The sequence below is a fragment of the Nicotiana tabacum genome, chromosome 17 (genome assembly GCF_000715075.1).
Source record: "Nicotiana tabacum cultivar K326 chromosome 17, ASM71507v2, whole genome shotgun sequence".
Taxonomy (NCBI): Eukaryota; Viridiplantae; Streptophyta; class Magnoliopsida; order Solanales; family Solanaceae; genus Nicotiana; species Nicotiana tabacum.
In genome coordinates, this window is record NC_134096.1 from 103878508 (window position 1) to 103892820 (window position 14313).

The following is a 14313-nucleotide window of genomic DNA, read 5'->3' on the forward strand; positions in this document are numbered from 1 at the left end:
CGTGTACATAATCACAATAATTGATTAAAGTGTACCTAAAGCCTTCTACGAATTAAGAATTATTTTTCCAAAAAAAAGAAGTTTTGATATTATTGTGAAGTTAAAGTTGTGGATGAGAAAGGTGATATAATTTGGCTATGAATTATGACGAGTGAATTACACTTGTGAATTATTACTTCGAACCCGAAAGTAATTTATTTGGCCCAATGACCTGATGGTCCACTTTACCAATTCATCTTTTACCTTCTTCAGTCTTAACACACATGGACTAAAATTCTTCTAGTTTTAATTAGTCATGTCATTCAACTTTCTTTGCAATTTCTAAAATCATCCAAATACAGTAGCCAACAGAAAACCATTTTTATGCAAAACTAATGCAGCAAACATATAAAACACTCAAAAACAAGGCAAATATAAACATGAAACGGGCAGTAAAGAACAAGAAATTGAACTTCTTTTTTTTTAATGAAAACTGTTTCTTGTACATTACTAGATTAATAAGGTTGACAACTTTAAATAGCAGATTGTTGCATTAGTACCCACAGATGCATTAACCAAGAAAACCAATATTATACAGAATAGAAGAGAAGCTTAAAAGACATATACCCTAGAAGTTAAATTTACAATAGTTGGCAGAGACATCTCTATTATGGCTGCACTCCAACAAGGTTATAAATGATCTTGTGTTCTAACTAATTTTTAACGAATTTTGAATATAAGAACCCTGCCTAAAAATAAAAGGTTTCTGCATATATAAACCTAACAATCAAGAAATTTTCGTTCATTTTTGACATTTATGTCCAAATAATTGGAACGCTATGCTTCCTAATAACTACATCATAAAGTCAAGTACCTCGAGAACTCTAAGCCATTAGCAGCAAATAAGCTCTTGTGGGAGAATAAAGATAAGACCGCGCCTTTTTAACCCCCCTAGGACACTTGCGATATTTTTTTTTTTTTAGATTTTAAACTCCTATACTAAAACTTTTGCCGTAAGTCACAAAATTAATGAAGTTGAGCAAAGCATAATAGTATCAAATTTCTCAAAATATTATAACTCTAAAATATATTGAATACAAACTCATATCTTAACATGCTAATTCAACTGAAATAAGTAGACCAAGAACAGTAGAAAATTTGTTAAACAAAGCACAAATTTTATTAAAACATTAAGTGAAAAAGACGAACCTTAGAGACAACGAAAATACAGATAAAAATTTTTGAGTGATGGAACTTGAACTAAGATCAAATTTGGCTACGAAAAGAAACTTTTCCGGTGAACTTAAGCTGTCGATTTCAAGCTCTTCTTTTAGCTACTCTTAAACTCTCTTTCTCCTTTATGATCAAAGTTTTCTCTTTTTCAAAAAAAATCTCCCAGATATTTCTTTGCTCTCAATCTCGTTTTTCTTTTTTTTTTTTTTTCTAGTTTTCCTTTTGTTTTTCAGATCCCCTCTCTTTGGTGGAGAAAATGATATTAAATAGCAAAGTTTGTTGGATGGTTCCCGTCATCTCTCCATGAAAATCGAATATCCAGGTTATAGTGGGTGCTTTTTTTTTTTTTTTTACAGAAGAGGGGATCGTGGGTTTTTTATATTGTTTAAAGTTCAAAAGTCAATATGTGCATGGGGTAATTTTGAGGGGAGACGTGAGGGAGGTGGGATTAACATGAGATTTATTAGGGAGTTAGTTGTGGAATAGGAAAGAATTTTCTTATCCTTTTTGAACATAGAAACCAATTGCCAAGACTACTTAATCAAATATTAAAATAATAAAGCAAAAAATAATTATTTATACTAATATGAAAGAAATTATTCAAAAACAAATCATTACCTACTAAAGCCTATAATAATAGAATACGTACTTATTTGAACAACACCTAAGTAAGAATATTAATTAACTACTTTATATTAAAAAAAAATAATAAAAAAAATAATTAAAAAAAATTAAAAAAATAAAAGGTATTAGTTAATTATTTTTAGATTAGAGAAATATAAGAAGAAAACAGAAATTAAATATTTAAACTAGAATTTAAATGACACTTAAAAAAAAAATTATTTAAGTCACTAGATTACTTATTAATATTCTAATTAAAAGAAACTATATATTTTTCTTTGTAAACTTTCTTTTTTTTTCTTTTTAACCAATAGAAATAAAACTCGTAGTCTAAGAAGGTTATATATATATATATATATATATATATATATATATATATATATATATATATATATATATATATATATATATATATATATATATATATATATATATATATATATATATATATATATATATATATATATATATATATATATATATATATATATATATATATATATATATATATATATATATATATATATATAAAGTTTAAACTATTAATATTAGATCTATAGGAAATATTTACACTAAAATGATATAGAATTTGGGTGTGGTTAAAATTAGTTGTTCACAAGTTCCCCACTTTTTTCCCCTTCCTATAATTGTACTATAACAACTTGTAATATTATAAATGAATTATAAATATCTAAGGTTCTAAAATAGAAAATTAATCTCCTCCATGATAAGTAAATATATTGTTGGAAAATCTAGTTGTATGATGTTATTGAAGATTATTGTTATTACTCATTCTTATAATTATAAAATAAAAAGTTTGTATGTCTTATTTATACATACATACAAAGAAAACTTTGTATATGGTAAAATATGTTATGACACGTGGCCGTTCAAAAAAGGGACACGTGAAATCCAAGGTGGGGGATGGCCAAAGACCGACGACAACTGTTTCGTTTGTCACCGAAAATAATAATGCTCATAAAGATGCGATAAATGTTCTTCGCCCGATAGCATTTAATAGAGAATATTTCATGGCATTAAGAGCAATTACCCGTTATAGGGAATTTAGTATTTATGTTCACCGTTACATCTTCATCAATGCCCCTCATAATTGACATTAAAGAAGGGCACGATCCTAGGACCTCCTTGATAGTTATCATTGTAAAGGGGACGAATTTTCTGGCAAACTTACACTACATTCTATACAAAGCTCATTACAATCTTCTCTTCTTACTTTTTGATTTTGCTGTTATTGTGCCCGAAAATCATGTTCCCGAAACTGTTGCTTCTGCTATTTCGTCTATATCTTGAGGCTAAGTATTGCATAATTCTTCGATTATTTTATTATTTCAGGATCAAATTAATTCACTTATCTAGAAATCACGTATAAATTCAACTGTACCGTTTTACGGTTGTTAAATAGTCCTTCGCTCAATAACATAAATTCTTAAGGGGGAGTAAAGTGTGTTACCAAGTTAAGGATTATCTAGCAATGCATTAGTGGAATCTTCAAAGATACAAGACTTTTAGTATTTTAATTTGCACTCTTCGCATTCGAACAATGGGGGGAATGATATGAGGATACAACAACAATGACTGCCACGTTGACCGAAAAATGAAAAATCGAAAATATAATTGCATCATCGGGATCAGGGACTACGCGACCAGCCCCGTAGAAACAAGTTGTACAAGTTAGCCACAAGTAATGGCAATTTCTTTTCAGCATAGCAAATGTTTATGTACTTTTTGAAAATAGAAGGAATAAAATGAAATCCTTTTTTATTTTTATCTTGTTTCTTGTCTGAATGATGAATTAACTTTATCATTTGAAAGTTAAACAAGTACTTCAAATGCTAGTGCCATAATGAACAGGAGACGTCCTCTTCAAGAGTATCATAAATATAAGAGGGTCCTCTCTTATAAAAACCCTCACGCTAAAGGGTTGGTTCCAGAAGAATTTATGCCCCAAATCAAAATGCCTTCGGGAAAAGATACACCCGAAGCCGTATACGAAAGGACGCAAAAAGTAAACTTGCGCAAATACTTATCAAAGCCCTCACGAAAAAGGGTTGATGCTCAGAGCCAAAAATATTTTCGGGGAGAATACACCCAAGGCTTCACATAATAAGACGCAAAACAGAAAAGCTTGCGCAAAATTCTTAAGCCAAAGGAAGAAAATGCGAAGATTAAAGACTTGCATGAATATTCAAACGAAAGGAAGACTCAAACAATTCTTTAGCAAAATATGTTTTTATTTACAAAAATACGTTAAAACGGCACAGGTACAAGAACTGGAAAAAGAAAAGAAAAGCTAAGCTGTAGTATCTCTGGAACCAAGAGGAAGAGAAGTGTCCGCGTCCCCGGGAGAAGTAGACGGATCCACCAATGGCTCAACATTTTCACCAGTTTGGACTTCAACATCATCATCATCCGATTCTTCTTCAGTTCCCGAGAACTTGGAACCGGAACCAGAAGTACCAGGTGTATCAGACCTTGTTGGGAGTCCACTTTTAGCAGCCAACCCAAGCTCACGGACCTTAGAATTTTCGGCATCAAAATCAATGATACCAGTTTTGGCCTCTTCCAAGGTTTTTCTCCTCATGCTGTACATAGCATAAGTTTTCTCAACAACGAGGTAAGTCGCTCGGCGCTTAAGTTCTTCTTTGAGTTGAGTTACCTTAGCAGAAAGGTTTTTCCGGGCGGACCTAGCAGATTTGAGGCTAACATCAAGGTCGCGGACAATTGAACTAAAAAACCTATTATGCTCGATAGTTTTCCTGTACTTCTCTTCCAGCTGGGCGTGTTTCGCCCCCGTAGCAGAAAACTCTTCAATTTTGGAGTTCAAGGCTATCTCTAAGTTGATCACTCTTTCAACGGAGGCAACCTCGCGTTCGGTTGCAGCAAGAATGACGTTATGGACTTCAACTCATTTGGCCCTGGCTTCATCAAATCTAACCCTTAGCGGGCCAATTTCTTGGCTAAGGGTTACCACTTCTTGCTCGCTTTGCCACAAACGGGCCTCCAATACAACAACCTCAGCAACTTTGGCTTCCAGTTACGAAAGGCGAGCGACATGTTGCTCTTGCTCTGCCAAAAGCTGATCTCGTGTGGAGGTAATCTCTTCCTTTTCATGATTCAACTTCTGAAGGCCCTCAGAAGCAAGAAAGTTGGCCTACAAATTAAGAAGGGTAAAATTCAGGGTATGTGCATACCCAAAAATAGAATGAGTAATAAAGGAAGAAAGGAACGTACCGTTGCGGCGTTGTGCATGGCGTTGTTCAAAAAACACTCTCCTGAGAGTGCTTGAATCTTTTCCCTGTCTTTCTCTGAATCTAAAAGCTTCAGATAATTAGCAAGCTCCATCGGCCGGGATAGCAAGTTGCATCCAATAAGACCAAAAGAGTAACATTCCTCTTTCTTTGCGGATCTTCAGAAGGGACAGCATAATTTTGTCCTAAATTCCCATGAACTGTGGATTGTAGAAGAGGAACACCTTTTTCATGGTCAGGTACAGCCAGTGGAGATGATGTAGCAATTGCTGGTGAAAAGTGGATGAAGATGGAAGTAATGTAGCAGTTGCTGGTGTTGGTGAAGATGGAGATGAAAATGATGGAGTTGAAGAGTGAGAAGCAACTGCATCAAATGCAGTGCTGGTTGTAGGATACTAGCCAACCAAAGATGGCAGGGACCCGGTATTCAGTCCCGCAGTATCGGGCACAATAATTGGGGCCCAAAAAATGGGTGTTGACATTATCTACCAAATCAAACTCTCCCCAAAGTGTCGAGGCATCATTCTCGGTTAGTGTAACTCTCTCAACAGGTCGAGCATCCTATTGAGATGATGAGGATAGTCGTCTTCTATGTAGATAAGCTCCCTCATCACTAGCTTCTTCATCATTTTCGATCGTCACAATATCTATGACCGGCCTGGAAGGAGGACCAGTCACCATCGCTACCGGAGATGACTAGGGGGCATCGGTCCTCGCCCTCTTATTATTTTTCCCAGCTGCAGATGAGCATATTCTCTTTGGTTGTTTGTCTTCTGGCCGGGAACTCCGTAAAGAAACATTTGCTCCCGAAGAAGGCCCAGAGCCACCTGTTCGAGTAAGCACCTCCTGAAGCAGCCTCGCTGCATCAGCATGATCAGCCAAAATGTCCTCCTCGGGAACAACAACAGAGCCCGCGGGTAGACTTAATTTCATATACATATTAGAAGGGATCAATCAAGTTCTTCACATGAAAAATTGAAACAAGGTGAGCTTGAATTACCATGATTCTTGGACTTCCACCCGTATTTAGGGGCCAGTTCTTTCCACAAGTGAGTCTCGGGCATCGTAACGTCCAGGATCTTTTGTACCCACCGATCCAAACCTTCAACCACTGGTGGGATCTATCGAGTTGCTAAAACGGGCGAAGGATTGAGGATCAATACGGGTATAGAAAAATATTTAGTAAGAGAAATACTAAACAAAGAGCTTACAAGTCCGGTTCCAAGTGGCCGGAAAGGATGGAGTCGTTGCTGGAATGATGTCATTGGTGGCAGCTGCAACGAACCATTCCATCCATCCACGGTCGTTGTCATCATCCATGCTAGACAATAGAGCATGGTGGCCACGTTTGAAGAGGTTTATCATTCCCCCGCGAAAGATTTTGGGAGAATAGAGATTCATCATATGAGCTAAAGTTAGCTCTTCTCCAGTCTCCTGGCACAAACGTCGAAGGCAAGCAACCGTCCTCCATACAAAAGGACTTACTTGTGCCAAACACACTTGGTAGCGGAGGCAAAACTCCGCAATCACGGGGTCAAGCTCTCCGCTTAAAGAGAACGCACCTAAAGTAAAAGGATACGTGTAAAAATATGTAAAATTCTCCTTGGGTAGGTTCACTTACTCCGATAGATCAGGAGCAGTAATATCCAAATCATGGCAGCAACAATCTTCCTTCACAACAGAAATGCTAGAAGGACGTATGGAAGAAGGATACCTACTGACGGCCCATGTACGAGAGTTAGCAGTAGGAAATTTCTCTTCAAAGTCTTTTGTGGTAATAAGACTTCTAGGGATGATTCTTGCTTTTTGAAAAACCGATACGCTTTGAGGAAGAAGCCATTGTATGGAAGAAGGAGAAAGGATTTTTTGTTTGAAGAGAATTAGAGAAAAGATGAAGAGCAAGATGCAAGTTAGATAAGGGAAGTTTGAAAAATTATGAAGTATAAGAGAGGAAGTTGATACATATAAGTAAAAGTTTTGGCGGCTAAATTCATGGCCATGATTACCTTGATAATCAGAAAAGTTATGCTGAATTATGGATGACGCGTGTTCGAGGCATTAAATGCGGAGAGACGTGCGTCTAATCAACCGTCAGAAGCCTTCAGAGGGAATTATAGTAATTCCCGCCAAAAAAGTATTTCTACCAACTTCCATGTAACACAAAGTTATGTCACCAAAAAGCAGAGGGACTATCTGTATAGGGTAAAATATGCTATGACACGTGGTCGTCCGAACCCAAGACGAGGGTATGGCCAAAGACCGAAGACAACTATTTCGTTTGTCACTGGAAAGAATAACGCTTATAAAAATATGATAAAAGCTCTTCGCCCGGTAGCATTTAATAGAGAATATTCCATGGCAATAAAAGCAATTACCCGTTATAGGGAATTTGACATTTATGTTCACTGTTACATCTTCATCAATGCCCTCATAATTGACATTAAAGAAGGGCACGATCCTAGGACCCCCTCCATAGCTATAAATAGTGAGCTCAGTTGTCATTGCAAAGAGGAAGAATTTTCTGGCAAACTTCTACTACATTATATTCAAAGCTCATTACAATCTTATCTTCTTACTTTTTGATTTCGCTGTTGTTGTGCCTGAAAATCCTGTTCTCGGAACTGTTGCTTCTGCTGTTTCGTCTATATCTTAAGGCTAAGTATTGCATAATTTTTCGATTATTTTATTATTTCAGGATCAAATTAATTCACTTGTCTAGAAACCACATATAAATTCAATTGTACCATTTTACAGGTAAATAAATTTATAATTATTTTATATTAAGTTTTGTTCGTCAAATAGAAATAGGTAAATCAAACTACCTTACATCTTAATTATGCAAGTTTTGTAATCTTCAATCTATCACATCAGTTACCTTAACACAATCAAATACTGCTAGAAAATTAATTTTACCAGTTTTGCTACCTTAATCAAAGAATTCATTAGGATAAGAACAATTGTGTTTTCATGAGTTTATTGATAGACACTTTACAAACAATTGGGATAACATTGATATCTAAGGATGATGGATACCCTCACTTTTGTACTACTGTACTAAAATTTTCCATTGCAAAAGAATATTTATAAGGTAATTTAATAAATGCTTCCCAATAAAAATAAATCCAAAAATTATCTATGAAAAAAATAAAGGAGCCAAAAAGTGGACAAGTGAGTAAGGTGTCAAAACAAGGCCCCACATAGGTACAAATAAAAAATAGGGGTGTTCATAAAAAGCCGAAAAATCGAACCAAATCAAAAATCGAATCGAACCGATCAAAAAAACTGATATATTTTAGGTTTGGTTTGGTTTTGGTTTTAAATTTTAAAAACCGATCAAATTTGATTTGGTTTTGGTTTTAATAAAAAAATAACTGAAAAAACCGAACCAAACCGAATATAGAAGTAGCTATTTAAATTTATTATTACACACACACACATATAAAGTTTCTAAAATTTTATGATACATATTGATCATTTGTATTTTTAGTCTAGTCCTTTGCTATTATAATAATCTAATTATTTTCCTTTACATTCTAGTTTGATTGGTAGTTTTCTTTTGTTATGTAAAAGAATTTATTTCATGTTAAAAATAATCGATTTTTAATTGAGTACTTAAAGTATTCATCACTATTTGATTCAATTATCATCAATATATCTTGGTAAATAATAGATTTCTCAAAGAACAATTGGTTTGATAGTGTTACGTTGAAAATGTAGTCGACAGAATATGTGTTTGGTAGTGTATGTCTCATATTTAAGAAAAACCCGATAAATAACCGAAAAACCGACAAAAAACGAATCAATAAAAAATCGACTTAATTGGTTTAGTTTGGTTCCAATATTTAAAGAACCGACTTACTTGGTTTGGTTTCTTTTTAGGGAAAAACCGATCCAAATCGAACCACGAACACCCCTAATAAAAAATGCTCAGCCAGAAACAAATCGACACGTGGAATACGCCAAAAAGCGAGTACCTTTTCCAACTGGCAACTCGCGAGTAACTTCTGTCAAACTCGAAACATAGAATTAATTTGTTTTTTTAAAAAAAATAATCTTAAAGGATTTCGAAAATTCAAAGAAAAAGAAAAAGAAGCAGAGCCACGTGTCGGGGGTGTCTTTGAACGTGAGCCACAAGATTCCATTAAACTCTCGAGCTTTTTAAAACACAAATGGAGAATTCCATTTATACCCTCTGACGTGGCACCCCCTCTCTCCTCCTTTTTCTTCTCCTCCTCCTCTCTTTTAACCCAAAAATATTTGTTTCAATCTTTTGCCTTTGTCGCTTCTCCTTCTTCTTCCTCTTCATCTTTACACTCTTAGTATACTTCTGTTCTGTAAAACTGTAATTCATATTGTTTTTTTTTCTGGGAAAGTTTCTATTTTTTGTGTCAGCGCACTCTGTTTTTAGACTACCAGCTTGCGAGATCGAGACTTTGAGGTGTTATTGGTTAAAAAAATCATTTTTTTTCACTTCCTATGTTGTTTATAAACAGACTCTTTTGTTAAAGTGTCCAACTTTATTCATTCTTGAGGGTGTTCTTTGCTATTGATGAGACCAATATTTCTCTGAATTTGAAGCAATTTTTATTAGTAGTAGAATTTTCTGGTTCTTGGGTTTTCTCTGAGTTTATGTTTGAATCAAGGATTTTGATTCTTGGCTTTGGTGAAAAGGGTAATTGGTTTGATCTTCAATGGGGAAAGTTAATGCCTCGTAGTGGTGAATTTGCTGTGTGTTAACAGAGTTAGAGGAGTATTGGATGACTTTTTGTGAATCAGTGAGAGTGGCAATTGATATTTTTGGGATCTGAAACTGAAGAGAATTGATTGGCTAAACAGTAAAAAGTGGGGTTCTTTTTCTCTATCTCTTCCTATTTTGGGAAAGTGTGAGGATAGATTTTCCCAGGATATTTTGGTGCTTAGAGATTTTAGCAGTTGGTGGTGATTTTGGCTGTGGAGGAGTTTTAGCATCTTCAGATAAAATTGATGGCATCTGCAGAAATGGCTGATCAGGTGTGACAATTTTTTTCTTGTTCTAGTATTTTTAAGATGATTTAGTTTTCTAAATATATTGTCTTGCTATTACTTGCTATCATATTCTCTATTGCTATGTTCGATTTAGTTTTCTAAATATAGTCTTGCTATGAGTGTTTCTTCCCTCTTCTTTAGCCGAGGGTCTATCGGAAATTTCGCGGGTAAGGCTGCGTACATACTACCCCTCCAGACCCCACTTGTGGATTACACTGGGCTTTTGTTGCTGTTGTATAGTAGTAGTAATTTTCAGATGATATCTTGTGTGATTCTCTGTTTTCTTTATGGTTAAAATAGGTGTTTTTTGCTTCTTAGTAGTACTAACTTTAGAGTTGGATTTCATTTAAAAGTATAATGGTTGAAAGATTTTGAATTTTCTAATAGATGAAGAGTTGGTGAAATTTTGATAGTTGAATGTTTTGGAGAAGAGTTAATACTAGCGTGATGAATTAGATTAGGTAGTATTAAACATTTTTAATTCAGAGATGTCCTCGGTGGAATATGTTGCCGTTGCTTTATTTCTTTTGTTGGGTGGGGGGTTGAACTGCAATTTGTTTTAACTGTAGTGCCTAACTAATCTATAGTGGATGAACTATGTTTTTGATACCAAAGTTGTATACGGGCTTAAGAATATTAGTCCAGTAGTATAATAATATGCATTGTGTTTCCGCCAGTTCAGACTGATCAACGGCAAGCTTGACATTAATGTTGATTGTTGAAATAGAGAAAATAGGAGAAGAAGTTTGCAGGTTTTAATAGTTTGTCACTTGTTATTCTGTTGTTCATGTGTTTGTATTAAAAGAATTTAAGCTAGTGGCTATATGCTTACAAAGACTTCTTCGTACACAAATTTGATAGGAGATAATGTATGAAGACTGTTAAACATCAAGATGGGAAGGAAGATTGTCAGTTCTATATGTTAGTTTCAATATTTAGTCATATACAAATATTTCATTCTTTTGCTTCTGATGAATGGATCGTTCATTTGCTAGACAACACTGAATGTTCTTATTTTGTCGTGTTCTTGTGTATTCAACTTATAATTCACCTTGACTTCAAGCAAATACACTGCAACATGTGAAGTAATTTGACTTTAAACTTTGGCAAACTTGGGAATACAACATTATAGCCAGTAGACATGATCCTCTTTAAATTACAATGGATTGAAGTATTTGGAGTTCTTTTTGGATAAGCTTCATCTTTCTCTCTTCGTCATTTTAGGATCAAAGTGGAGAAAGCGGGGTGGACTCAATCCGTTCCAGCTGGAACGGAATTTCATCTGATGTGGGAGCATCATCAACAAGGAGCATCCAGCTGAAAGAGCAGGTTGCTTCTGCAGATGAATATGCTCCCAAGGTTTATCGCTTTCCACATTCTCTGTGTCAACTACTTTTTTCCATACAAATCTCATATCTGTGTCTTGTCCATCGTTCTTTTTGGCTTAAAATAGGCCAGGAAAGCATACACCATCTCAAAGCAAAGGGAACGGTGGACAGAAGAAGAGCACAGAAAGTTCCTTGAGGCTATAAAGCTGTATGGTAGGGCATGGAGGCGCATAGAAGGTAGAAACAGAAAAGATTAATGGCTTGTTAGAGGCATCTTTTGGTTGTCACTCATCGCATATTAACAATGGTCTTGATTAATTTTCAGAGCATGTGGGCACAAAAACTGCAGTACAGATAAGGAGCCATGCTCAGAAGTTTTTCTCCAAGGTTTACTGCTCTTATATACCCCCATTATATCTATATGCCGCCTTTTGATGTAAGTCATATTCTTTTATGGCTCTAAGGCGTGTAGTCATCGTTAAGGGTTAATTTGTTATGTGAATGCGTTTGTTGATTTCCAATGTGTTTATGGTGGTCAGGTTGTTCGTGAATCTAATAGTGGTGATGCAAGCTCTGTGAAACCCATAGAGATCCCTCCTCCTCGACCTAAAAGAAAACCAATGCACCCTTATCCACGTAAATTGGCTACTCCAGTTAAAAGTGGAACCCTAGTCCCTGAGAAATTGACGAGGTCGATCTCACCTAATATGTCTATGTCTGAACAAGAGAACCAATCTCCTACTTCTGTGTTGTCTGCACATGGTTCGGATGCACTTGGCACGGGGGATTCAAGTAAGCGCAGTGGTAGCGCATCACCTGTTTCATCAGCTGGTGGTGGAAATTCTGATGGTTTTGTACTTTCTGAACCGCCCAATTTCATCCTACAAGATAGCTCTACGCCTGCCCAAGCAAATGCTAGTACAAATCCAGAAAACCAAGCTTGCGTGGTACAACTGCTTTTGCTACTGCTTCTTTTTTGTTTCCATGATGCTGCAAAAAAAATTTCATTTGAAATCACTGCTTATAATTCTCCTGTTTCATTCGTATTTCAGAAACTAGAGTTGCTTCCGCAAGAAGGCTCCGCTGAGACGTCTTCTACTCCATGTCTGAAGCTATTTGGTAAAACTGTGCTAGTCACTGAATCTCAGAGACCCTGTCCAACTTCTGGCACGTGCAAAATAGAGACAGACGTGAATGATGAAGCAGCATTGCCAACAGCGTCTTGGAACATAATGCCAATGAAATTTACTGCTTCTGATTCAGATTGTGTGTCAAGTACCTTAACTATGGGAACCCCACCACCATTTTATTACTTGCCATCACAAAATGAAAACCAATGGCCTACTAGATGTGCTTCTGCCACTCTTTTGCCATGGGGATCATCATGTGCATCTGTTTCATTTCCTTGCATTCAAGTTCTTAACCCAATTCCAATAAAGGGGCGTCCCATCTTCAATGACAACAATCTGGAAGATAAACAAAATCAGAAAGAAGGATCTTCCACTGGCTCTAACACTGAACCAGTAAGTACGGAAATGAGTGGAGATAAAAATATGGATGTCGAAGCTCAGAGTAGCCAACATCCACTAGAGAAGGTGAGGAAAGAATTATCCTCTAGACCTAGCGAAACCTCTAGCTTGGTGCGAAGAGCAAGTTCCACCAAGCGCATTAAGGGCTTTGTTCCTTATAAGAGATGCTTAGCAGAAAGGGGCACCAATTCCTCAAGGCTGAGCGGTGAGGAAAGAGAAGAGCAGCGAACCCGCCTTTGCATGTAACTGGTTTCCTTCTGTTGTTTGCTTTAGCTCATTAGCGTAAATTTTCCAGTAACCAGGTGAGCATCTGATTTAGGTTCTGCAAAGAACTAGAATTGCCCCTGACTGGATGAGCATGAGTCCAACTGTTTGGATGGAAGGGGCTATAAAGGACCTGATTGAGATCACACTTGTTTTGGAGAGGAGAGGAGAGGAGAGGAGTCTGATGTAGTTGCCAATACTCAGAGAATGCTTAAGAAGTGGCCAGCAAACAAAGGGATTCTTAAAAAGAAAGAAAGCGTGGTATGAATATTCATTCCGCTAGAGCAAAGGCACAAAGTCAAGGAAAGCTGCAAAGGTTGAGCCTTACATATTGAATCAGCCCCGAAATAAATGTGTGGACGAAGTGAAGCAACAGAAAATGTAGCTCTTCCTTGTAGTTTTAGCAGAAGCTGACAAGCATATCTCTGGTCTTCCCTAATTTCTTCCCTCAATTGTTCAAATGTGTTCCTTCTCATGAACTTAAATATTGTAATTTCATGCTCATGACTCATGAGCTTCTGCTCTTGTAGAATAACATAGTACGTAGTAATAAAATAAAAAAAAGTGTGCCCCGCCCTGGATACTTTATTATGAAAATATAAACAGGTTAATACACACTTATAACTTGTAAGTGTTGTTTCCAGAGAATAACTGTAAATATCTGGATTTGTTTTGAAACAATTGATTTTGCATGAGATGGAGACGTAATTTTTTTTTGTTGTGTAGCTTCCTTTAACACATTTTATAGCTGTTCCAAACACTAAGAAAATGTATGAACAGCCTACAATATGATACTGAAGGATATTTCAGCATTTTACAAAATTGAATTTCATTTGGTCAAATTAACAAGATTAAGATGGTCACTTATACATTGAGCTCCTACTTATTTCGTCCCCCAGTTAATCAATCAATCTAATGAAATATAGAGCCACCAATTAGTCAATGAAAAACATGAATTTTAGGCGTTTAGACATGATTAAATTGAAATTTGAAAGAAAATTACTCCACTATTCAACACTTGAAAAGAAAAGTATCTAAAGTTATCCTTAGATACTTATGAATAGG

The 14313-nt window shown here is 35.8% G+C and overlaps 1 protein-coding gene across 5 annotated transcripts; it reads left to right on the top strand.

Moving 5' to 3' along the window:
- The first annotated feature begins 9351 nt into the window (after positions 1-9351).
- LOC107784585 (protein REVEILLE 1) lies at positions 9352-13891 on the top strand. Of its 5 annotated transcripts, none has more exons than XM_016605730.2 (6): positions 9352-10112; positions 11352-11486; positions 11581-11692; positions 11781-11842; positions 11995-12402; positions 12508-13891. In XM_016605730.2, the coding sequence occupies exons 1-6, from the start codon at positions 10086-10088 to the stop codon at positions 13228-13230; spliced, it is 1467 nt and encodes a 488-aa protein (XP_016461216.1). In that variant the 5' UTR covers positions 9352-10085; the 3' UTR covers positions 13231-13891. The 5 variants fall into 5 exon arrangements, with proteins under 5 accessions (XP_016461216.1, XP_075090875.1, XP_016461217.1 ...); XM_075234774.1 differs by having other exon boundaries at positions 9375-10112; positions 11781-11891; XM_016605731.2 differs by having other exon boundaries at positions 9375-10112; positions 11352-11456.
- Positions 13892-14313: the final 422 nt, after the last annotated feature.

Coding starts and splice junctions, on each gene's coding strand:
- LOC107784585 (XM_016605730.2), top strand. CDS start 10,086: ATGGCATCTGCAGAAATGGCTGATCAG. Junction 11,487..11,580: donor CAGATGAATATGCTCCCAAG/GTTTATCGCTTT, acceptor GGCTTAAAATAG/GCCAGGAAAGCATACACCAT. Junction 11,693..11,780: donor GGCATGGAGGCGCATAGAAG/GTAGAAACAGAA, acceptor ATTAATTTTCAG/AGCATGTGGGCACAAAAACT.